General features: G+C 48.5%; 1 protein-coding gene across 1 annotated transcript; it reads left to right on the top strand.

Annotated features, from left to right (window-relative positions):
• The first annotated feature begins 4,929 nt into the window (after positions 1–4,929).
• Positions 4,930–23,116, top strand: AMER1 (APC membrane recruitment protein 1). The gene is made up of 2 exons (XM_030305938.1): positions 4,930–5,100; positions 16,227–23,116. Exon 2 carries the CDS (start codon positions 16,326–16,328, stop codon positions 19,779–19,781), a length of 3,456 nt encoding a protein of 1,151 aa, XP_030161798.1. The 5' UTR covers positions 4,930–5,100; positions 16,227–16,325; the 3' UTR covers positions 19,782–23,116.
• The last annotated feature ends 465 nt before the right edge of the window (positions 23,117–23,581 follow it).

The raw sequence follows: 23,581 nt of genomic DNA, 5'->3' as shown, positions 1-23,581 counted from the left end.
TTATCATGATGATCATTTTGTAATGTATATAAATGTTGAATTACTATGTTGTGCACCCAAAACTAACATCATATTTTATGTCAACTATACTTCAATTAAAAAAGAAAAAATGCATTTTTATTAGTAAACTGCCTGCTTCAGAGCTTAGCCCTTGTTCCTAGTGTGAAAAAATAAAAAATAAAAACTGACATAAATAAATAAACAGATAAATAAATAAATAAATAAATAAATAAAACTCATAATACCAGGAGGTGGTATATGTTACAGTTAAGAAAAAAGGCCAGTTAAGGAATTGGAGAGTGAAGGCAGGCAGAAATGGGGATTCCTATTTTATATTTCAAGTGTCCAGGGAAGGCCTCACTAATAAGGTGCCATTTGAGCAGACATCTGAAGAAAATGAGGCACAAACCATGTCAGTATTCAGAGAACAAACATTGTAGGCAGAGGGAACAGCAAGTACAAAGCCCTGGATGTGGGATTTCAGACAAGTCAAATTTAGAATGTTCTAAACAGAATCATTACATTTTCCTTAATCCTGTTCCTATATTTCTCAGTTCAGTGGATGGCAACACCATCCACTGCCTTGCCTAAATCAGAAGCTGCAGGGCATTGATCTGATGGGTTGTGGGCCTCCTCCACTATGCTGGTGCCCTGAGTCCAGAATCTGTGTCTGGTTCATCATGATGGGTGTGGCACCAAACACAAAGCCTGACACAGAGATGCTTAGAGAGTGGCAACATCACTCTGGTGGATGATAGCAACTAAGCTTAATATTGCACCCAAAGATGCTTCATTTGACTATGTTCGACAAATATATGGTGAGCATTAAGTTTGTACTAAACTCTCTGTTGGGTGCTAAAGATACAAAGATGAACAAAGAGACCCTCTGCCCTGGGAAATTTGGTCTGGCTCTGCACAATCAAAATAAACTTGTGTTTAAGGAATCATAGACTCATGTGTGCTTATATCAAAAAGTGGTTTCAGGGGCGCCTGGGTGGCGCAGTCGGTTAAGTGTCCGACTTCAGCCAGGTCACGATCTCGCGGTCCGTGAGTTCGAGCCCCGCGTCAGGCTCTGGGCTGATGGCTCGGAGCCTGGAGCCTGTTTCCGATTCTGTGTCTCCCTCTCTCTCTGCCCCTCCCCCGTTCATGCTCTGTCTCTCTCTGTCCCAAAAATAAATAAAAAACGTTGGAAAAAAATTTAAAAAAAAGTGGTTTCAAAGTAATATAGTACGTTCTATAACTCTGAAGATCCATACGTTGGATCAACAAAAATAATAACACGCAGCAGTACCTAGCACTTAATTGAGGGCTTTGTATGTAGCAGGCTCTGTGCTAAGTACTTACATGAAATACTCAATTCTTTTTTTTTTTTTAAGTTTATTTACTTTTGAGAGAGAGAGCACAAATGGAGGAGGGGCAGAGAGAGAGAGGGAGAGAGAGAATATCAGCAGTCTCTGCACTGCCAGTGCAAAGCCCAGTGCAGGGCTTGATCCCACAATCTGTGAGATCATGACCTAAGCCAAAGTCAAGACCCAGATGCTCAACCTACTGAGCCACCCAGGTACCCCAATACTCAATTCTTACCACAATTCTGTGACATGGGTACTATTATTGTTCCCATTATGTAGAAGAGAAAAAGGAGATTCAGTGAGGTGAAATAACTTGCCCAGGTCACACCACTCCTAAGTGGTGAGACCAACACCCCAGTCCAGGCAGTCTGGTAGCAAAGTAACTATACTATACATCTTGCTTCCCTGGGAAGGACAAAATTAGCTAGCTGAGCATCAGTCTTTTAGCCATACAGTCATGGTCTTATACAATTTGGCCCCAGACTTTTTTTAGCCTAATTTTCAGCTCTTTCTCTCCTCCTACACAAATACTTTCTCTACTCCTATACCAATATGCACCAGCACCACTTGTCCAGATCCTAACTCTTGCCCAACCTACCACACCCTCTCACATTGATGGGTTTTGGATTGGGCAGGAATCCTTTCCCTGCTTTTCTGACTTGACATAATCATCAAGGTCATCCCTCCATGGAAAGTTTCTCTGATACCACTCCCCACCCTGGGAGGAAGGAAGCTCTTCATCTACAATGCTCCAGATCACCTCTGCCAGACTTCTAGTCTAGCTTTCAACTCCTCTCAGAACTACATCCACAGAGCGCCCATTCTCCCAGAATGTTACCATTCTACCCACTCTTCCCAATGGCTATCACAAGGCCTGGTATAGAGGAGGTACCCATGGAATATTTACTAAAGAAAGAAAGAAGCACTGTATTCATGTGGACCAGTCTGTCTACCTGAGTTTATGGAATTACCTCCACACAGCCTGCACATCTGTTCTCATAAGCTTTTCACTACAGCCACAAGACACTGGGCAGCAGAGGGATTATCTCCATTTTGTAGGTAAAGAAACTTAAGACCAATTATTCTTGCTCCCCCACGACAAGCCCCTGTAGCGATCAAACAAGTTGATCATGTGTCTGTCAGCATGTGCAATCAGGGCCTAGAGGACTCCCTCTTTGAAAAGTCATTTTGAGATACAAGTTTATGCCTACACTTGGTCTTTCCATACACTGTCCCTGGAGAGGAGCAGACCATACAAATAAGGAGCTGCGCCACCCACCACCACCCTTTCCTCTTTAATTCACATGAACACAATCTTTTCCTGAGACTTAGAAACATCAGGACCAAGAAGTAGGGCACACAGCTGGGAGACCTTTTTAACATGCCAAAGACTACTTTCGTTTTTCTAAAACGCTATTTCTTTTGGACTCAGCCCAATGTTCAATATCTGTTCATCCCAAAGCTAACTGGTATGGCAGAATGTTTGGCAGCTGGGAAGAGGACATGGAGGGCTAATTCCTGTAGCAAGAGTAGCAGAGCAGTACCTCTTTACCTCATGTTTATTTCAAGCCCACCACTTGATTGCCTTGCACAGCTCCTCTCTCCCTATTCCCAGAGCTAACACTACCCTGGCCCTGTGTTTCCCTAGGCTTAAAATTTGGAAACTGTCTTTTTCAAATTGTAATATTTAGCCTACTTCAAATAATCAAGGTTCTGGGTGAAACGTGAACACATGGTAGGCAACCAGAGGCACAAGGGAGTTGCGGAAGCCTATGAATGAGGTGGTGGAAAAAAGACACCTCCAAAATCAGGTCCAACAAATGAGAATCAGGACTTTGCAAAGCAGGAAAACACAGTTCCAAATAAATATTATAGTTCAGCCGTCCAGATGGGGAAACTAAGGCTAGGGGTGAGAAGGTACTTGCTCAACAAAGTCACACAGTGAGCCAGTGGCTCCCTACTCCCTACCATTTATCTAGAGCTGGAACCAGAATAGGAGGTCTGATGTTTAAGGTGTGATTTTTGTTGGAACTGTATAGAATGTCATGGAACATCATGGAATATTATAAGAAGAATTGAGTTCAACTGTCAGAGTTGGAAGAGATCAAGGAACTTGATCAATCTTACACCTTGCTTGTGGAGATGAGGGGACAGACTGGCCCAGAGAGGAAAATGGACTGGCCAAGGTCATACATCAAATCTGAGGCAGAGCTGGAGCCACATCCCTGTCCTAGCAAGCCATGTCAGTTTATGTGCTTCATACATGCAGAGGCAACAGTTCTTCTCTTACCACTCTAGCAGCTGAATCTTTTCAAGGCAGACAGGACCCCATACAGCAGCAGAGAACACTCCCCCTGCAATGCAAAAAATGGCAGACATTTTTCTCTAATCCCTTCCCTCTCCTCAACTTGAATCCCCTACCCTTTTTTAGACATTCACAGAGTTTTGGGGTAGGTCCTTCTGTATATTCTTGAGTTAGTGGTAGAACTGGATTCTTTGTTGCCTCAGCTCACTTGTCCTTGGCAGCCACTAGTGCCACGTAATGCCCTCAGGCTAGTTAAGGACCCAAGCTCAGGCTGGCCACCTGCCACATCCCAAACACAGAAGCCAGCTAGGCTGATATAGGCCTCCTCACTGCACCCTCAGCCTTAACTTCCAGTCTAGGCCTAGACACAATTTTTCTCTCAATATCTAGACTTTTCAGAGGCAGGGAACTGCACAAAATCTGGCTTACCATTAAAAGATTGAGGTGCCCTCTAGAGGCCTTGGAGATGCCCTCATGTTCCATGAAAGGTGAAAAATTTGGGTGAGGGTCAAACTACAGAAACAGGCCTCTCCAAAGTGAAACAGCCTAGGGCAGGATCCTGGGTTCTGAATTCCAAGTCTGCCACCGTCACAGGCAGGCTAGGTGACCTCAGGGAAGTGCCTTCCCTTCTCAGAGCAGCAGCAGACCATTCGGTAATGGGTGCAAACTGACCTCGATGGTCCTAAGGGCCAGACAGGCGGAAGAAGCCGGGGCATGGACGCTGCAATTGGCTTTCCTGGCAGGTGAGTCCCTCTGGGCGCGCGCCACGGGGGCCTATCTTTACACCTAAAGTTGGGCCCCGCGAGGCTCCAAAGAGCTTTGCAGTCCCCCAGGTTTCCCAGCCTCTCCGCCCCGCCTCTCCTCGCCCGCCTTTCGCTCTGGAATAAACTGCCGGGTGGCTGCCAGGGCGCCTCAGCACGACTGCACTGCATCCACGGAAATGGGACTATATGCAAAACTAAAACCGAGCTCCAGGGCTCCAGCGAGCCCCATCCGGGCGGGACCGACCCAGCGAGCTCGCCGTGTCGCCAAACCATTATTCGCCCAGTGTGTTGGAGGTGGGGGGGGGTTGAATGGGGAGTCCCAGCGAGGGGTTCTTCACCCTCTCCGCCTCCAGCCAACACCACGCCCACGGTTATTTGCATTTAAAGGGAAATACACCATGGAAAACAGTGGGCGGGGTGGGGCCCGCCTTCCCACCATGGCGATTGGGCTACATGCCTGCCTATCAGGGCGCGGACGCCCCACCCTGTGGCTATGGAGTCAGCGGGGAGGGAGTATGGGGGAGCTGCCCAAAGCCTGGGGAAGGCGAGCCAGTGCAGGAGGTGAAGAGCAGCGGCGGCGGTGGCGGCAGGAACAGCAGTGGCGGCGATCTCAGCCACAGAAGCCTAAGCTCCAGCCCCAGCGCAGCAGACAGTAACCGGGCTGGAAACCGAACCGAGCTGGGTAAGCATTGCGCGCTGCCGGTAGCCTCCGCCTGCCCGCCGTCCGGTGCAGTCCCGCGTGCTCTGCTCTGACCGCCTTCAGGGTTCCAGGGGCTGGGCCAATCGGCGTCTGGGCCGCCCTCCGCTCTCCCTCGGAACCAGCTCTGAAGACTGGCCGGTGAGGGGCAAAGCAGAGTCCCTTGGGCGCAGGCGACCGCGGCTAGAAGGGGTGCAGATGGCGGGCAGGCTAGCCTGGGCCATGCCTCCAGGCTCTTGGGGGAGGTGGGGATGGGGCCCGCACGTGCTGCTTCACCGACCCGGGGCAGGGAAGCCACCAGCCAGCACCCCCAGCGGTGCATTTGTAGGCCGGGAGCTCCGCAGCTTTGTTGTAGCACATTAGCTGAAACAGCTGTGTTACGTGGATATTGCTCACCCCAGCGGCCCAGCTGCCGCCCCTTCCCTCCCCTGCTCATCCCCTGCCTCCTTCTCCCCTCTGCGGATGCAGAGGGCGCGCTGGCCTGGGCCCGACGGAAACTGGCTTTGGCGTGGATTGGGCTATCTACACTGTGTGCCTCCTCTCCCAAGGAGCTCAGTTGGGCCTGTGGGCTGCTCACTTAGAAACCTCAGCCTTGCGGCCCCAACCAGCCGCACCCCCTGCTGCTGGGCCTCCAGGCGCATCTGGCGCCCGCCCCCGCGGACAAGGGGGCTGGCAACGGAGCTCTTGCTGGACCTTAGGTTAGAGCTGCAGCTCAAACTAGTCCTTGGGTTAAATCTGCAAGGCCGCTTTGTCTTCCCTCCTCGCCTCACCTCCTATCCCCTAAGAGAGAACTGGCCGCTTTTTTCTCTCCTGCCGCCCACTTAAAAATAGCGATAAACGTGGTGTTAGCGGGGTATTTATGTGCCAGAGGCCAAGGGAGCAATTATTGTAGTAGAGAACGTACCGTCTGGGTCTGTGCGAGAAAGCTAGAGAGACAGCCAAATCCACCAACTTCGCAGTTACTTAAAATACCCAGCCTGTGAGCCACTGTCATTGTCTGCTGCAGACACCTCTGACACTGGTGACCACCTGACTGCAGGACTTTGCCTAGGCTCCCTGGCAAAGAGGGGCTGTGCCCTCCAGGCACTCCACAGCCTAAGTGCCCAGGTCGCCAGTGGACTGGCCCTGCAAAGCAGGCCTCGGTTTGGTCAGGCTAGTAGGCCCATGGGGTCAAAGGGAGCCTTCTCCAGCACCTAAACATTTCACTCTTTGGCTCTGCTGGCCTGCTGCATTGGCATGGGTATGGGCTAGGTGGAGGGCACTGCGCTATTGGACTCCCCACCCCACCTAAGGGCATTTTAGCAGAGCCTTCTCCCCCAGTGCAACTTCCCTCATTCTGCCCCACCCACAGCTCAGTCACTGCACCAGGATATGCTTCTGGCAATAAACTCTAGGCCTTTCTGAAGAACTGGAAGGAGGGAGTGACCAAGGGGCCTGGCAGGCTCTTCTTCTAGGACCTTTGACCAACCTCTAAGGGTGGAGAACACTGTGGGCTGCAAAGCCTGGGTATTTGAGAGGAGTAAATCCCTCACTTGAGGAAAGGCTAGCTGGGAACTTTGTGACACCAGCTAGGACTGCAGATACCACACTCTAGTCATATCTTCCCACTTTGACAGGCACCAACAGAAACCAACCCTCTATTTGCAGCTGGGCATCTCCAGCTCAGGCCTGGACATGCTCTCTGCCTTGCCGCGAACCAACAGCCACCTAATATATCTTCCTTCTATAACTCCCCTCCTCACACCCAAACCCACTCACCCTACACTGCCCAAATTCTTTTCCCTCTCAGGCCCCAGCTCTGGGCCCACCTTCTCCTGGGTGTCTCTTTTGCCTGTCTCTTTAAACCCATGATAACCTCTTCTTTCTCAAAACTCCTCCAGGCTCCCTGTGTCCCTTGGCCATTTGGAGACTTAAATTAGAATAGAAGTCAAATTATAATTAAGTTTCCCTGCCTCTACTTTGTCTCCCTGATATCATGGATTTCTGGGTTATCTCAGAACCCCTCAGAGGGATAAATGAAACCTTCAAATCAGCCATAACCCCCTCAAAGCCTAGCCATGCAGAGCAGTTTATAAATACTCCAGAAGGATTTGCTGTCTTTGTCGAGCTTTCAAGAAGACTTTTACTTCTCTAAGATGTACTTGTCCTGATCATATGAAAGTGATTAGAGAAATGATACTTAAGGATAAGATATTTATTGAGTATGCCTAATGAGAATGGAGAAGGGCAATGGGTTGCAACTACAAGAAAAAAATAATAATGATGTTTCCCTTCAACAACAAATTCAAGATCTTGACTGCCCAGACCCCAGACTGCACATATCTTTGATTGCTGATTCATGAGCCTAGAGGCAAAGTACTGTGGAGAGAGATGAGAAATCTGTATATGTAGGGGGATCACCCTGGAAGCTTTCAGAAAGTAGAGGGGTTTGGCTAGGCAAAGGGTAGTGATAAAAGCAAAATTAGGAATGAGAGTGGGTGGGTGGTAGGCAGGCTGAGAGATGTGATGTAGTCTTTTCTGGTAGAGATTGTATGGCTTTAAGGTAGAGAGGAGGTTGGTGCCCAGAGATGGAGATTACCAAATGCCAGGCTGTGGAATGGGGATCTGATCTTGGGAGAATGGGGGAAGGGGCCATTGAAGAATGGAACATCGGAAGGTTTTGATATTTGTGTGTGTGTGTGTGTGTGTGTGTGTGTGTAAATATGCCATAATAAAATGGGATTTTAGAAAGGGGTCTTAGAGATTGGAAACACGTTGTAAGTTGGGACTGTAAGGGGTCACCTTTAGGTCTGGACATAGAACTGAGGGGCAGGCTATCTCTAGAGGAAAGTTGTATCATGTTGGCTTCCCTTCAGCCTTGCAGGGGGTGAAATTGAAGGAGGGTTCCTAGAGCTTACATACCAATGTGGTGGAGGCTAAGTATCCCCCAGACCTCTGCTGATGCCCAACCTTCCAACTGGACAGGCCTTCAGGGAGCACCGGCTTCGACTCCTGTGCTTACAAGATGGGAATCCTGAGTCCTGGAAAGCACAGGGACTTCCCTAAGGTCACACAGCATTTAGGGATAGGCTGCTGCCTCCTGTACAGGGACTCTTACACTGTATCCCACTATCTCCAGTGGCCTCCATTTCACAAAAATCTCATTAACCAACCTCTAATCTCACCTCACCCATTCCTCAAGAGTAAGAAGGTGCTGGGTTTAGCTTGGGGCCCTCTCTGGAGAACTCTACCTCCCCTTTCATGTCTATTTTGCTTCTTAGTCTTGGTCTGGAGCCTGTTGGGGGTTGAAAGTTTCAGAAGGAGGAGAGGTAGTTGGAAGAAGTTGGAAGTCCAATGATTCTCTCCTAGTATAGTGGAAGCATTAAAAATTCCTCAAGAACTGTTACACTCTCTGAAAGTGTGTGTGTATAGGGGGTGGAGGCAGCCCTGTTCTGCTGGCTCAGGGGAATAAGGAAATGAGATAAGTAACAGCTAGCCTGGCAGGTAACTGGGTTGCTTGTGGAATCAAGGAGGGAAAAGGGGCTTCCAGCCCCCTCACTTACAGATAGGCTACTGGAGGCTAGAAGAGGACATGCCCAGTGTTATTCCATCAGTTCCTCTGCCTTGAATTCAGTCCAGGCAGATAAACTAGGCGATAAAGGTAAAGCCTCCACAGGAGGCATTTCCTCCCTGTGTCATTCATTCCTGGGTCATGCATCTCACACTGCCAGGAATTTTTTTTTTTAAGCTAATCTGACCCTGACATGCTATACATAAACCTGTGTGCAGGCACAGGCACGTGTGTGTGTGTGTGTGTGTGTGTGTGTGTGTGTGTGTGCTGGGGTGTTGGGGGCAGCTGGCCATCATTGCTACTGCTTAACAAACCATTGGAGATTTCATGGGCATTAAACCATTTTTCCCATCCCCAACTTCTGTTCTCTGAATTAAATAATACAGAGCTTTTCATCTCCTCTCCTTGGTCTTACTTTTCAAACCTGTGCATGTGTAAATGTAATTCTAGTAAGAAAGTTACGGAAACCAGAACCGCTGCGGAGGTGCAGGTGCCAACTGGGTGAGGATGCGTTGCTTCCCCATACCTTCCCTTTCGGGATTAGGGGATGACAAGGACAATGAAGAAAATGGTACAAGGGGGCTTGGTGGGAGCAGAGGCAGACATAGTGGTGCTGCAGAGACATTTGTGACCTTTTGACATGCAGTTCTTATTGTAGAGCCTTCAATGCTTTCATCTCCTACAGGTTGTTTTTTTTTTTCCCTGGTGAGCATGGAAGCAAGTACTAACCCAGCTTCTTCAGACAGCATTCCTCAGCCCTCCCTGCTGGGGGCTGCAGCTCTTCTCAGGGGAGAGAGAGCTGGGCCAGACCAGTTCTGTTCCCCCTCCTTTCTGGACATAGAGGAAATATTTGCAGGCCAGGCCTAGTGCATCTTGAAAAAGTAAAATGTTGGGTGGGATTCTGTGGAGGGAGGCATGAGAAATGAAGCTGGGCTGTAGTGAAGTGGTAGACTGAGCCCAACCAACTAGGCATGCAGGCCTCCCACTAAAGCCTAGGACCCCCAAAATCACATGCTCCCACCATGCCTCCTCTTCAGCCACTAGAAAACTGGTCATAGGTCTACCCTTCTCCTGGCTTCTTACACAGCCTGGGGTAAGCAGACCCCTAGTTCAGCCTCCCATTTCCATATGGGGAAACTGAGGCCCAGAACAGGGAAGGGGTTTGCTCAAGGTTACACAGGAGCATAAAGCCCTCAATTCAAGCTTTCTTCCTCTAAGTACACTGATTCTGATCCCTTCCCAAGCCTCAGTTTTCTTACCTGGACTCTCACATAGGGTATGGTATATATAGGGGAGTGGACACATGGGAAAGTCAGGGGTGTCCATTGTTCATTTGGCTCAACTGTTCCTCTTTAGGCTTTGGCTGCCTTGTCACATCTGTTTCCCTGGAGTTAGCTCTCTTATTCTTCATCTGAACTGGGTGGAGGGTGGTGGCGCCAGTCTCCAGTGTCACCCTTGCTGGGTTAGTACTGACATAGTAGAAGCCTTACTATGTAGGCATGGCACCCACCTCAGGTATTTTCCTCTCTAAGGAAATTTGGGAGCCTGAGAGGGGAGTATCAAGTTGGCTCCCAGAGACCCCATCATTCTAGGCAAATGGGCAGGGAACCTCAGCAGCCTAAGGAGAAAGTAGGGCATCAAGAAGGCTCACTGGTAAAGCCAATTTCTAGGGAGAAGTAGTGTCTTGGTGACCATATCTTCCAGACTAGAGAAGTCCCTGTGTATTTGGGTAGAGAAGTGAGATTAGGGAACTGCAAGGGGCATGCAGGAAGAGTGAGTCTTGAAGGTCAGGTAAAGGGGTTTGGCTCTGATCCTGTAGGCAGTGTGGAATAATTTGGTAAGTAGAGGAGTGGTGCTCTGAAGTTAGGGTGGTAAAAATGAATCTGGCAAGTGTGTGGAGGAGATGGAAGAAGGAGAGGCAAGGGGTGAGATTTCTGCGTTGTGGCAGGGAAGGACCAGAGGGAGCTCAGATAAGAGGCTTGTGTCATCTTCAGAGGACATGGGCTGGCAGCTGAGGAGCTGGAGTGGTGAAGGTGGCTGCAAGTGGCCCTTTACCGAATATTTGCCAGTAACTAGAGAGCATTTTACCCTTTCCATTTATCATCTCTAATCCTTATAGTGATCCTACATGATAGGTAGCATTTTCTTTATTTTCCAGGTAAGGCATTTGAGTCTCAGGGATTTTAGGCCAATTTCTCGAACCTTACTACCTGTAAGGGATGAAGCTGGCATTTTAGTTCTGGGCTGAAAAACTCCAGCTGAATTAGATTTCAGTTGAACCAATGTTGTTTGAGTTTCTGCTCTGTGCTAGTTGTAGTGATTCTAAGATGAAGGAGGGTCCATTTGAGAGAAATGAACAGACTGAGGTCTGCCTGAATGAATTACCCTATGCTGAGTATGTTAACTCATTAACTCATTTGAGGGGCTGGTAGTGGGCAAATGGGAGCCAAGGTGAGAGGGTCCATGTTGGGGTCTGTGCTGCATCTAGAGGTTATGGAATACCTTCTTGAGAGGAGGTGCTCCTTAATGGTAACAAAGGTTTTAAGAGTGGACCTTGGCTGTGGGCTTTAGAAATGGGTGATTCAAGTTCCAGATCATCTCATAGGTCATTTCCTTTAAACTATAGCTCAAATCTGCATCTTTGTCCCCAATGGCATGTTTCTGTTTGAACCTATTTTGGCCCATCAAACTTATCTCCAAAGGAAAAGGAGAGTAAAAGAACATGTTCCACAGTTTGGTGATGGAGTTGCTGATGAGGAGAGCAGCAACAGACTGGATTGGCAGCCCTTGGATTCTGACTGAAGTCAGCAGGCTTTCTGGAATGTGCTAGGTGGGGCCAAAACAGTAGAAGTTAAGTGAGGACTGGAAATGCTTCAGAGAAAGCTCAGCTAGTCTGGGACAGGGGCTGGGAGGGAGAGATGATGGCTTTCAGGTATGAAGGGAACCTTCACAGTCCTTTTACTCAGTCTTCCTCCTTCTATTGGTAGCTAGCACAGTGCAGTAGAATGGCATTGGGATAAGGATTGCAGAGGCCCGGGAGCTGGTGTGGCTCTGTCACCATCCTACTGTGTGAACTTAGGTAAGGCTTTTCCCAAGCCTAGGCAATTTTTCTCTGTGACAAGGAGTTACCACCTCCCACCTAGACTGGTTAATAGATTGCTAAGAAGGGCCAAGGTGGGGATGAGGGAGTGGGGAGTGCTTTGTAAACTGGTAAGTGCCCTGATTCGGTGAAGGGCACTTCATTTGCATTTCCTTTGATGTTGGTGCATTTAGCTGAGTTTGAATTGTTGACCTTTCTGGCCTATGCTGTGGAACTTAGCTAGTTGAAATTCCCAGATAATCCAGAGCTACTAGCCAATAGCTGACTTGAGGCAACAATTTGGGTCCCTGAGTTTGGCTAAAAGAGCAGCTAAAGCCTCCTGTGAGATAACTACATAGTCACCCTCATTTACCATTTGGGGCAACTGAGACCCAAAGAGTTTTGGTGACTTACCCATAAAGGCCTGGAGTATACCCTTCTCAATCCTGACTGAGGTAGTTTCTCTAGAAATTGTCCAACTATAGTTTGAAGAAAATATTTTAAAAATTAATCCCTATGTTTTTGAGCCTCTGTTATATAATGAATTTTATTTGGTACTTTAAATACATTGATGTGGTTCCTTACAATAGTTTTAAGAGGTAGACACTCTCAGTAGCCTCATTTTCCAGGTGAGGAAACTGAAAGAACTTTCTAGATTTCCCCCAGGTAGGCAGAACTGATTATAGTGCAGAACTGGCTGACTCTTGGGGGGGTGCTCCCTATCCCCATCACTCCCTCCTTAGTTACCCGCCCACACACATGGGCAAGATGGGCCCAGAGTAGTCTTGCCCCAGATACTGCTTGGTGGAAGTCTTGAGAACTATGAGTGGTTGAGGTCATGCCTCTGGAGCTACTGCATGAATCCACACACTTCTTTCCTGAATTCTAAGTTGGCTCAGCTGGCCCCAGGAAGCTGAGCTGGGAGCAAAATATGTAAGGCTCAGGCTGCAGCTGTTTCCTTCTCACTAAGAAGTGTTCCTGGGGCAAGTTTGTGGCTTGTATCCTGCTTGTGTTTTGAGAGGAAAGGAGAAGAAAGAAGCTCTGCCCTAATAGCCAACCTTCCACTGGTCCCAGCATGGCCTGAGGCTGGGCCTGAGAGCAGAGATGGCCACAGCCCACTCCCTACCAATGATAGTAGCAACTGCAATAAACAGCCCCTGCCAGGGACCACAGAGTAGACTTAGAGTGTTCCCTTACCCAACATTCCACCTGAAACTTAGCCACACAGGTTGTGAAACCTAAGGCATTATGGGTATCTGTGGGGAGCTTTGTGGCCCTGGGAGGGACAAGGCAGGGAAATGGGAGACAACACAGTTTTAAGTCTGGTCCTTTCCAGCAAAAATGACCCTGGTCCTAGTTAGGAGGAGGGCCTGAAGCTAGGGGGAGAGAATCCTAGTCCCAGAGACATCCCTGCATACTTCACCTACTCCCACCACACATACACAGAGGACTTTGTATAAAACCACACTCATGTCTTTAAAATCCCCTTACACTTGGCTCCTCCTTAGCATGGCCAAGGCAGCTGGTCCCTAAGGCTCCCCACAATGAATGCCTTACCCAAATAAGTGGCCTTTTATACATGGTCTGCTATTTCCTAAGAAAGTGGGATCTGACCTGGAAGGTGGTAATAACAGTAATGTCAATCTTTCTCATTTGCACTGCACTTTACAAAATGTGTGTGGTGTCCATTATCTCATCTAATTCTCATGCCACTGGAGATCGTAATGTGATCTCCATTTCACAAGTGTCCAAGCCTAAGAGGGGTACCTTGGCTTGTTCAGAGTCCCCTGGCATGGCCTGTAACCCAGCCCTGCAGCCCATGACTTCTTCCACAACACACTGCAGATTCCTGTGGCAGGGAAGTAAATGATGTAGAAAGTTGTATGCTGGCCTTTACCCCAGAGAAGCACAATAGCAAAGGTAAGAGAAGGCCCTAGGAATTTCCCTCCAGCCAAGGCATCAAGGTTCTGAAAAGCAGCTCTCTTTAAGATTCAATGTGCAGAATTTCTCTGTTCATAAGAACTCCATCCCCAAACCCAGCAGGACAATTCAGCCTTCTATCCACAAGGATGTTTAGATCCATGAGGTTTTTCACTTGGCCCTTGTTCTTCCTTCATGCCCAGCCATACTTACTAGTCTCCTTCATCCCTCCCTCTAAATCATTGTCATTTTTACTCAATCCTGTCTGAAAAAGCCTAGATTGAATGCCTCCTCCTCAATGCAGCTTTTCTGAACCCAGGGGGTGTCTTTCTGCTTTTCATATTTATAGTGGGTTATGATAACAAGGTATAAATAATGATACTCCATCATGCATCTTAAGCAATAATGGGGGCTCTTCTTTAAGGCTTGTATTATGTTGTGCCTTCAGACTGTTATATATAGTACCCTCTCCCTATTAGCCTAGGAACTCCCCCAAAAGCACTGGCTACCTTGTAGAACTGAGCTTAATGTCTATCACTTACCAAATGTTCAGAAGAGGTTTGTTTCATAAATTCCACAGAGGGGAATACAATTTCATAAACAACTCCACTCCTGCTATTCCATGTCTAGCACCATAATGACAACAGTCAATAATTTCAGGGCTGAAGCAAAATCTGTGATTTGAAAAGTGCGGAATTCACATAGATGATAGGGCCCCTATTCCCATATGACCCCTGAGGAAAGGACTCTGAGTGGTTGTGTGTGTATGCATGATTGTATATTTGTGGGGGATGGCACTGTCTATTGTAAGGCTATCAGTTGCAGGGCTGAGGTAAAACAATATCATGTAAAAATATGTCATCTAGGGAAAAAACCTGAGTAAATGACAATACACATCTCTGCAGAGAAGGGATCAGATATTTTTTTCTCTTTTATTTTCTGGATAACCAGCCATTATCTTGCTCCAAGTTTAATATTTCAGTTATGCAGAGTGCTCCTGATGGAAGTTGGGATCACACTGATGATTCAAGTGTCAAGTCAAGCAAGGCACAGGGAGCAAAATTCATGTTTGAAGGACAGGATCAGGGCTCCAGGAGGGTTCTTCCAATGAGTTCAGGGGCTAGTTAGCTACCAGTCTCTCTCCACCCCAAAGCTGGTCCCTAGTCTTCTACTGCAGGTGAATGTGTGAGTCTTATTACTGTTGCAACCAATTACGGGGCTGATGTGCTGGCAAACTACTCCAGGGACACCAGCAATGCTTGTCTGTCTCTTTCTGGCTCCCAGCAGTTGTTCTGCCTCCCCTCCTTCCTTAGCTCCCTGTCTACTTGTGGCTACCCTACAGAGAAGGGAAACAATGGTAAGGAACTTTCCAGAGAGAGGTCACAAGTTTTAGCAGGCTGGTCACTGATCCATCTGTCAACCAGCTTCAGTCACTAGAATGGATATATCAGACTTGGGGTGGGGGACATGTGTTGGGGTGTGTGCGACGGATAGTCTTTATTCCATCTCTGTGGCATTTGGATATTTGGAGAATTTGGGGGCCTAGACCAGAAGGGTGTGCCTTGTACCAGGTTTGCTTATTTAATTGCTATTGAGAGCCTTACTTACAGACCAGGAACGTGAATCACGTGGAGTTATGTCTTCAAGGAGTTCCCTTTCTAGATAGGGAACTAGATGGGGGCCAAAATAATGAGGGGAGTAGAGAAGACATAGTTTGCCTCATGGTTCTAAAATGGAAATTGGGGTTTCCAGTTACCAAGAACCACATTATTTTTTTCCCAGTAGGACAGTCAATAGAGAGTCTGACCTAGACCCACCCCTCACATAACCACTATGAAGGGGAAGTATTGCTGGGCCTTTTGGACCAAGGGTACTGAAGTCCATAGAGTGCCTTGCCCCGAGGCCACCATGCTTTTTTAGCAGATCCTGGATTATAGCTCTGGAACGTGGGCCTGTGAGGCTCCTACTCTGGGCTTCTGACAGTCTGAGCATGGGCATGCTGCAATTTAGGGAGCCTGTGGGGAAGAAGTGGAACTTCAGGTCTACTTTTCTTTCTAACCCCATGAAAAATATCTGTGAGAACCCAGACTAATGTGAAATTGAGGCCTGGATCTTGAAGATCCCAGTTAGGACTGAATGGGCTGTTTGGCAAAAATCCTGTGTCATCCTAGCTGACCTTCCTGTTGCCTTTCCTACCTCCCCCTTCCTACCCCCTTTGATAATTACCCCTGCAGTCAATAGCACAACTGGGCATTTCCCACAACTGAAGTTCCTCCTGCCCAGTGCTCTCCTGAGCTTAGGGTGGCCTGAAGGGAGTGGACCTAGTGAGGGGTTGGGGTGATGGCTGCCTGTTGTTCAGGGTTATGTTGCCTTGGGGCCCAGGGGAGGCTGGCCTAGCAAGCCAACCATATGGGTTGCATTAAGGTTTTTCATACATTTTCTTTTACTTTCTTTCTTGTTCCACTTAAGCCTGAAATAAAAGACACCTGTGAAAACAAACATAGCCTGGATGCTTGCTTAGCAGTACACTCTCTCTATCTTTTTTTCTCTCATCTCCTCTAGGCCCAACTGTGATGCTTCCTGACGGATGATGTTATAACAGTGCGTGGAAGCCAAAGGGCTGCTTTTTTAGCTGAACATACCTGAGTTGTCCCCATAACCATGGAGACTGGAAAGGATGACGCTTCTCAGGCCAAGGGAGCAGCAGCCTCTATGGACACCCAGGACCAACGGGCAGAGAAAGGAGCCAAGAACAATGCAGCTGAGATGACAGAAGAGCCAGTGTCAGAGCCACCCTCATCTGGCCCAGGTAGGCTGAAGAAAACTGCCATGAAACTTTTTGGTGGCAGGAAGGGTATCTGTACCCTGCCTAGTTTCTTTGGAGGGGGGCGAAGCAAAGGTTCTGGGAAAGGCATCTCCAAGAAGGGTCTTAGCAAGAGCAAGACCCACGATGGCCTGACTGAAGCAGCCCATGGCCCTGAAGACAGTGTCAGTGAAGGAACCAGATTTGCCTTACCTTTGCCTGAATCACCTTGCCAACTTCCCAGTTCTCAGAGTGCCCATGGGGTTTTGGAGACAGGCTCCAAAAGCAAAACATCTGTGGCTGGAGCGACAGACAAAGCTGGGGCTGAGAAGGTTCCCTCTGTGCCCAAGCCAAAGAAAGGCCTGAAAGGTTTTTTCAGCAGTATCCGCCGTCACCGGAAAAGCAAGGTCTCTGGGGCTGAACAAAATAAGCTAGGGGCCAAGGGGTCTGAAGGGGCCAGAGCCAGGCCTCATGAACGTGTAAGCTCAGCCCTTCTGCCCTGTGCTGAGGATATCCTCCAAGCCCACAGAAAGGAAAATGCCAAAACCCAAGATACCCCTGGGTCAAAAGTTTCTTTAGTACCAGAGTCTTCTCCAGCAGTCAGTGAGAAGACAGCCTGTAAAGATACAGAAAAACCTATGGAGGGCTGTGCCTCAGCACTTCTGCAGTCCAAGTCTGCCTCTGAAGCCAGTGGCCCAGAGGAGCCCCACAGTCCAAAAACAGGAGAGAAATTGGTAGCAGAAGAGGTAAATCCACCAAATGGCCCTGTTGGGGACCAGCTGAGCCTCCTGTTTGGGGATGTCACATCCCTGAAAAGTTTTGACTCACTGACAGGTTGTGGTGACATCATAGCAGAGCAGGACATGGACAGTATGACAGACAGCATGGCCTCTGGAGGCCAGAGGGCAAATCGAGATGGGACCAAGAGAAGTTCCTGCCTGGTGACCTACCAAGGAGGTGGGGAGGAGATGGCCTTGCCAGATGATGATGATGAGGAAGAAGAGGAGGATGAGGAGGTAGAATTAGAGGAAGAAGAAGAGGATGTCAAGGAAGAAGAAGATTATGACTTAGAGTATCTGTGGGCAAGTGCCCAGATGTACCCAAGACCCAATCTGCATTTAGGCTACCATCCCATCACATCTCCAGGAGAGCATGGCTACATGCTCCTTGACTCAGTTCGACCTTATCCTGGCTTAGCCCCTGGGGACCTTTTGACTCCTCAGAGTGACCAGCAAGAGTCTGCCCCCAATAGTGATGAGGGTTATTATGACTCCACAACACCTGGATTTGAGGGTGATTCAGGTGAGACCTTAGGGCTTGTCCGCAGGGATTGCCTGCCCCGAGATAGCTACAGTGGAGATGCCCTGTATGAGTTCTATGAGCCAGATGATAGTCTTGAGGCCTCCCCACCTCTGGATGACTGTCTTTATGACCTCCATGGTCGCAGCTCTGAAAAATTTGACCCCTTCTTGAACTTTGAGCCCTTTTCTTCCTCTCGGCCACCTGGGGCAATGGAGACAGAGGAAGAACGGCTAGTGACCATCCAGAAACAGTTGTTATATTGGGAGCTTCGGCGAGAGCAGCTTGAGGTCCAAGAGGCTCAGGAGGCACGTGCCCGAGAGGCTCACACCAGGGAGTTTTATACCCAAGAAACTCATGCCAGGGAGACCCATGCCCGAGAAGCTCATGTCAAAGAGGCCCAAGCCCGAGAGGCCTATGCCAGGGAGACCTGTGCTAGGGAAGCACATGCCCGAGAGGCCCATGCTCGAGAGGCTCAAGTCCGGGAGGTTCAGGCCTGGCAAGAGAAGCCCATCATGGAATATCAGATGAGGCCCTTAGGCCCATCAGTGATGGGCCTAGTGGCAGGGACATCAGGGGCCTCTCAGACTTCCCACCGGGGAACCACCTCAGCTTTCCCTACCACTGCAGGCAGTGAGCCAGACTGGAGGGACTTCCGTCCTCTAGAGAAACGTTTTGAGGGAATCTGCTCCAAGAAAGATCAAAGTACCTGTCTAATGCAGCTCTTCCAAAGTGATGCTATGTTTGAGCCAGACATGCAAGAAGCAAATTTTGGAGGATCTCCCAGGAAGGCTTACCCTACTTATTCACCCCCTGAGGAGCCAGAGGAAGAAGAGGTTGAGAAGGAAGGGAATGCCACTGTGAGTTTCTCACAGGCCCTTGTGGAGTTCACCAGCAGTGGAAACCTCTTCTCCAGCATGTCCTGCAGCTCTGACTCTGACTCATCCTTCACTCAAAACCTCCCTGAGCTACCCCCTATGGTGACCTTTGACATTGCTGATGTGGAACGGGATGGGGAAGGCAAGTGTGAAGAGAATCCTGAGTTCCAGAATGATGAAGACCTTGCAGCCTCCTTGGAAGCTTTTGAGCTGGGCTACTACCAGAAACACACATTCACCAACTACCACAGCCGATTCTACCAAGGTCTGCCCTGGGGTGTGAGCAGTCTCCCTCGGTACTTGGGACTGCCTGGCATGCACCCTCGACCTCCACCTGCTGCCATGGCCCTCAACAGGAGAAGCCGCTCTCTGGACACTGCGGAGACCCTGGAGCTGGAGCTCTCAAATTCCCACCTGGCCCAGGGGTACACGGTGTCTGATGAGCTTCAGTTTCAGCAGGAAGATTCAAATGAAGAAGAAGAAGGAGGGGGAGGAGGAGGAGGAGGAGGAGGAGGAGGAGGAGGAGGAGGAGGAGGAGAATGGGGACGAGACAGTCCTTTGTCCCTTTATACTGAACCACCAGCGGCCTACGACTGGCTTGCCTGGGCTCCCTGTCCTCTCCCAATGGGGCCAGGCCCTGCCTGGATAAGTCCCAGCCAATTGGATGAGTCTTCTGGCCCTTCTCCATATGGGCAGACAACCTGTTGTATACCTCCTGTGGCCATGTCAATGTTGCTCTCAGTATCAGGGCCAGAGCTAAGGGTACCTGGGATATCCAGGCCTCAGCTAGTTCGGCCCTCACACCTACCCCTTCCCATGGTCCCTTGTTATAACCTGCAGCCACAGGCCTCTCAGAATATGAGAGCCAGGCCTCAAGATATGCTGTTGCCTATTGATGAGCCCAGTTGCTCCTCCAGTTCTGGAGGCTTCAACCCCAGCCCTCTGTCCCAGGCCAAGCCTGTGGGCATCACTCATGGCATCCCTCAGCTGTCCAGGGTCCAGCCTGAGCCCCAACAGCCTCAACCCATTCACTACAGGGCTTCCAGCCTTGACCTGTCAAAGGAGAGGGCTGAGCAAGGTGCCTATCTCCCCACCAGCTACTCCTCCACTGCTGTGAATGGAAACCTAGCTGAGTAGTCATCATCTGTTCTGGAGTGGGGGCATGGGACCTAAGCATGTGATTGGGGATCAGGGGTTGAGCAGAGGGGTGGGGGGTGGGGGTTGCTATTTAACTTGAAAATCCTTTTGGCCAAGGAAAGCTCCTATGAGTTTTTGCCTTTGTTTTCCCACTTCCCTCTTCTGCCAATCTGTGGTCACATTCAGCTTGAGTACATCTGCCCTGGAAGGCTACTGCTGCTCTGTGCTCCAGTTTTCCCTTTTGGGGTTTCTTGTTGCCCATGCAGGATTTGAGATGCTGTACTTTTGTGACTATTCCAGTTGTCCAGTTAGTGATTATATATATATAGCATGCATCCTTGACACAGGCTGACCCGTTAATATCCCTGCCACCCCCCCCTACACACAGTGAATGATGCACCACTGATGAGCAGCCAGGTCTGCACTGCTTCCCACTTAAGGACAGAGGGCTTGTTTGCTATTAACAATGTGAAATAATGGTACAGATCCTCTCCACCCCCACTCCCTTCAGTCTTGGCATAGCTGCCACCCATACATCAGATGATTATATAATCTGTTCACCCCAGCTAGCTGCCCTTAGAGAGGATCAAGTAGCATATGTCTTACTGCCTATTGCTGTGGACTTTGGCATCGTAACCAGATGGGGGCCTTTTAACGTGGCCTATGATAACTTGGGTTGAAGGAAAAAATTCTAATCCCCTTAATGGAGTGATCAAATTCATCCATTTGGAAACAGAAGGCAAAATAGGGTTCTGTCGTAGATACTGCCATAAGTCTTGAGTTCTGGAATGATAGGATTTTTTTTTCCTTCTTCCTTTCTTAAGCTTGTGACTGCCTGAGTTGCAGACACTTTCAATTTTTTTTTTGTATCCAAAGGAAATTTTCATAATCTCATCACAAGGGACATAGTCTTTTAATTGAGACACAGGGAGAGAAGTAACCTAAACTAAGCTTGGCTATAGGGGGTTGGGTTTTTTTGTGGGTTTCAGGGGAAGAATAGGAAAAGGAGTTCCATTTGTCCCAGTTGTCAGGAGAGAATTTTAGACATTGAAAAGCTCAAGGAAGCCTAGCTTCTTAGAAGAGAAAATTCCTTCTCCCCAAAAAGCAAAATTTCCTTAAGCCTTGCCCACCCCTTCATTTGGTTGCTATAAAGAGGCTCAGAGGCACCAGGCTAGCACTCCCAAGAGACAGGATACCAAAGGCATCTAGGCTGCTGTTCTGGTCTCTATAAAGAACTTTCATTTTCCAATTAGCATCCTCAGAGGGCTGACCTTCATGAGAGGAAAGACTGTGATCTGTCCTCACTCTGCCAAGCTGCAGGTTTCTGATTTGCATGAGAATTGCAGCCCTATATGGAGTGAATGGTACACTCCCTTCTGTATCCACAGTTTTCATGTTTAACTAGCTTGGAAATGCTGGTGTGGAAGAGTTGCTGTCAGGAAGGCATTGCAAAAGGCTAATCTAACCTGGCTCAACCTCTCATTAATCACCAGTAAGAGAGGGTTCCTTTTAATTTCTTTATTGGAAATAGAATATAGAACATGTTTTGCATGGTTGTGTTGACCCAAATTATAATCCTTGCCCCCCAACCCTGGTTCTGCTTATCTCCATGCCTGTTAAAAGGTCAACAGGGCTCTTGGGAACAGAGGCTGTTGGCCCCCTGAGTCAAGGTGACTTTATGGGCAACTTCCCCTTGGCCAGGGAATGTGTTTGTGCTGGTCTTTGTCACCATTTCTCAGATTGGGGTTGGTAGTCCTCCTTCCCACAAAGAGTAAATCTATCTGATAGAAGCTACACACCTGGAAGCACCACAAAAGTTGGCATGAAACCAACAGCACTGCTCAAGAGACCCAGACCAGCTCTTCAGGCTAACTCTGTCTGTATTGTGAAGAAATACATCCCTCATGGAGTTAGAGAAAGAAAGAGCATGAGGAAGGCCCTCCTCACCCCAAGCACAGCATTCCAGAAGAGAAATGCCCAAATTCCAACCATTTGGCCTTTTACCAAAGTTTCCCTGGGAGGGTAGGGCTGAAGTAGGCCTGGCTGTTTGGCAGAAAATACACCAAATGCCTTTACAACAAGGGAAACCCTGCTACTTGCCTCCTCTCTCTCTGCTTGTCCTTCAGGGCAGTTCAAGCTCCTATCTGTATGTGGACTGTGCTAGCCATAGCAGGTAGTAGAGCCATCACCAGCCTTCAGAGTATACTGGGCCACCAGCCCGTGAAAAGAAAAAGTAGGTGGTCAGCCTTTGGCCAAGGGCAGAGGGCTGCCCTCAGTGAAAAGAGGGCAACAAGACATGCTGCCCCTGAGGGGAGAAGTCATAGTCCTGAAACACGTTGCTTGGCTTTGGAAGGTCACATAGCACAGAGTAGGGCCTAGAACTGAGCAACACCTCATGGTTTGGACAACATTACTGCCTTCAAGTCCTTTCAGTGTCCTAGCCAGCCCAAGGACACAATCCTCACCACCAGAAGTGGGATAGTCAAGGTGCATGGCTGCAGAAGCATGCCCCTTTGACTCTCACTCTGGATCCAAGCAGTTCATGGCCAAATACCAGCTACAGCCTAGAAAAGGAAGGAAGAAATGGCTGGGGACATGGAATGACAGCACAGGGTGATACTGGGAGAACCAATCAAACTCCAGGCCTCTTCCCAAAGATAGCTAGTGCTTGCTTGGCTGACAGCAAATATGCCCCAGACTATTAAAGGTGTTGATGTCAAGTCCACATCTCTTAGGCTGTGACCAGATGAATACCATATCTGCATTGCAAGGTCCTGGGATAATGCTTGTGGATGTGATTTCATGGGAAGATATGACTTGAGAGGAGGTGTCTGCCATCATCTTGCTACCCAGAAGGCTTTTCTAGTACCAGACAGCTCTGATCCTGAGAATTGTCAGATGAGACCAGTCCTTGGAGAAACAACGATTGTGGATAGAGAAGGTCACCTATCAGGCTTCTTTAAGGGCCACCAGTCTCTCGGTGATTTAGTGCCTTCAAGGAAGCCCTGATTTGGGGCACTCAGCTTGGGCACCTGTCCATGAGCCTTCTGGGCCAAAGGCTTTGGTCAACACTAGTCTCTCTCCCTCCTCAGTGCTGTACCAAGCAGGGAAGTAGCTTCCTACACCCAAGGTGTGTTCCTCTCATCCTGCTGCCAGCAACTCTCCCACCCTTCCCAGTGCCACCATGCCACCTGCCCTTGGCCCCTGGGCCCAATAGCTAGAGGGAGGCATGGGGGATTTAGCAGGGAGACTTCAAGTGTACCCATGTGTATGTTGCATCCAAGTTTTATATATATATATATATATATATATATATATATATACACACACACACACACACATATGTATATATATATGTGTATATATATATATATATATATACACGTATATATATATATATATATATATATCTCAAAAGTCAATTATCTATTTTTGTATTGTTTGCATTTTATATTCATGGAAAACAATGTTTATCAATTGTTCTTTTCTGATTTATTTTTAAGTGGTGCTGTTTATAGTTTTAAACAAAACAAAGATGACACAAAAATTGTTGCTGCTTGTGCAGAGGGCTGGCATCTCAACTGCCTAGGGCCCTCCCTCTTTCCTCTCCCTTCACCCCAATGTATCTTACTGTCCACCCCCTCCCTCCTTCATAGGAATGGCAAATATGCCCAGGTACGATGACAAATGCCAGATGTTTCAGGCATGAGGAACCTGGTAAATAGCATATTGTTTTATGGCTTTATTTTTTCTTTTGGGCCCTGCCCCTTCCCCATGTGTAGACCTTCTGAAAGTACCCA

The sequence above is a fragment of the Lynx canadensis genome, chromosome X (genome assembly GCF_007474595.2).
Source record: "Lynx canadensis isolate LIC74 chromosome X, mLynCan4.pri.v2, whole genome shotgun sequence".
Lineage (NCBI taxonomy): Eukaryota > Metazoa > Chordata > Mammalia > Carnivora > Felidae > Lynx > Lynx canadensis.
The sequence above is the reverse complement of the archived record's forward strand: the minus strand, read 5'-3'. Positions and strand labels throughout refer to the sequence as shown.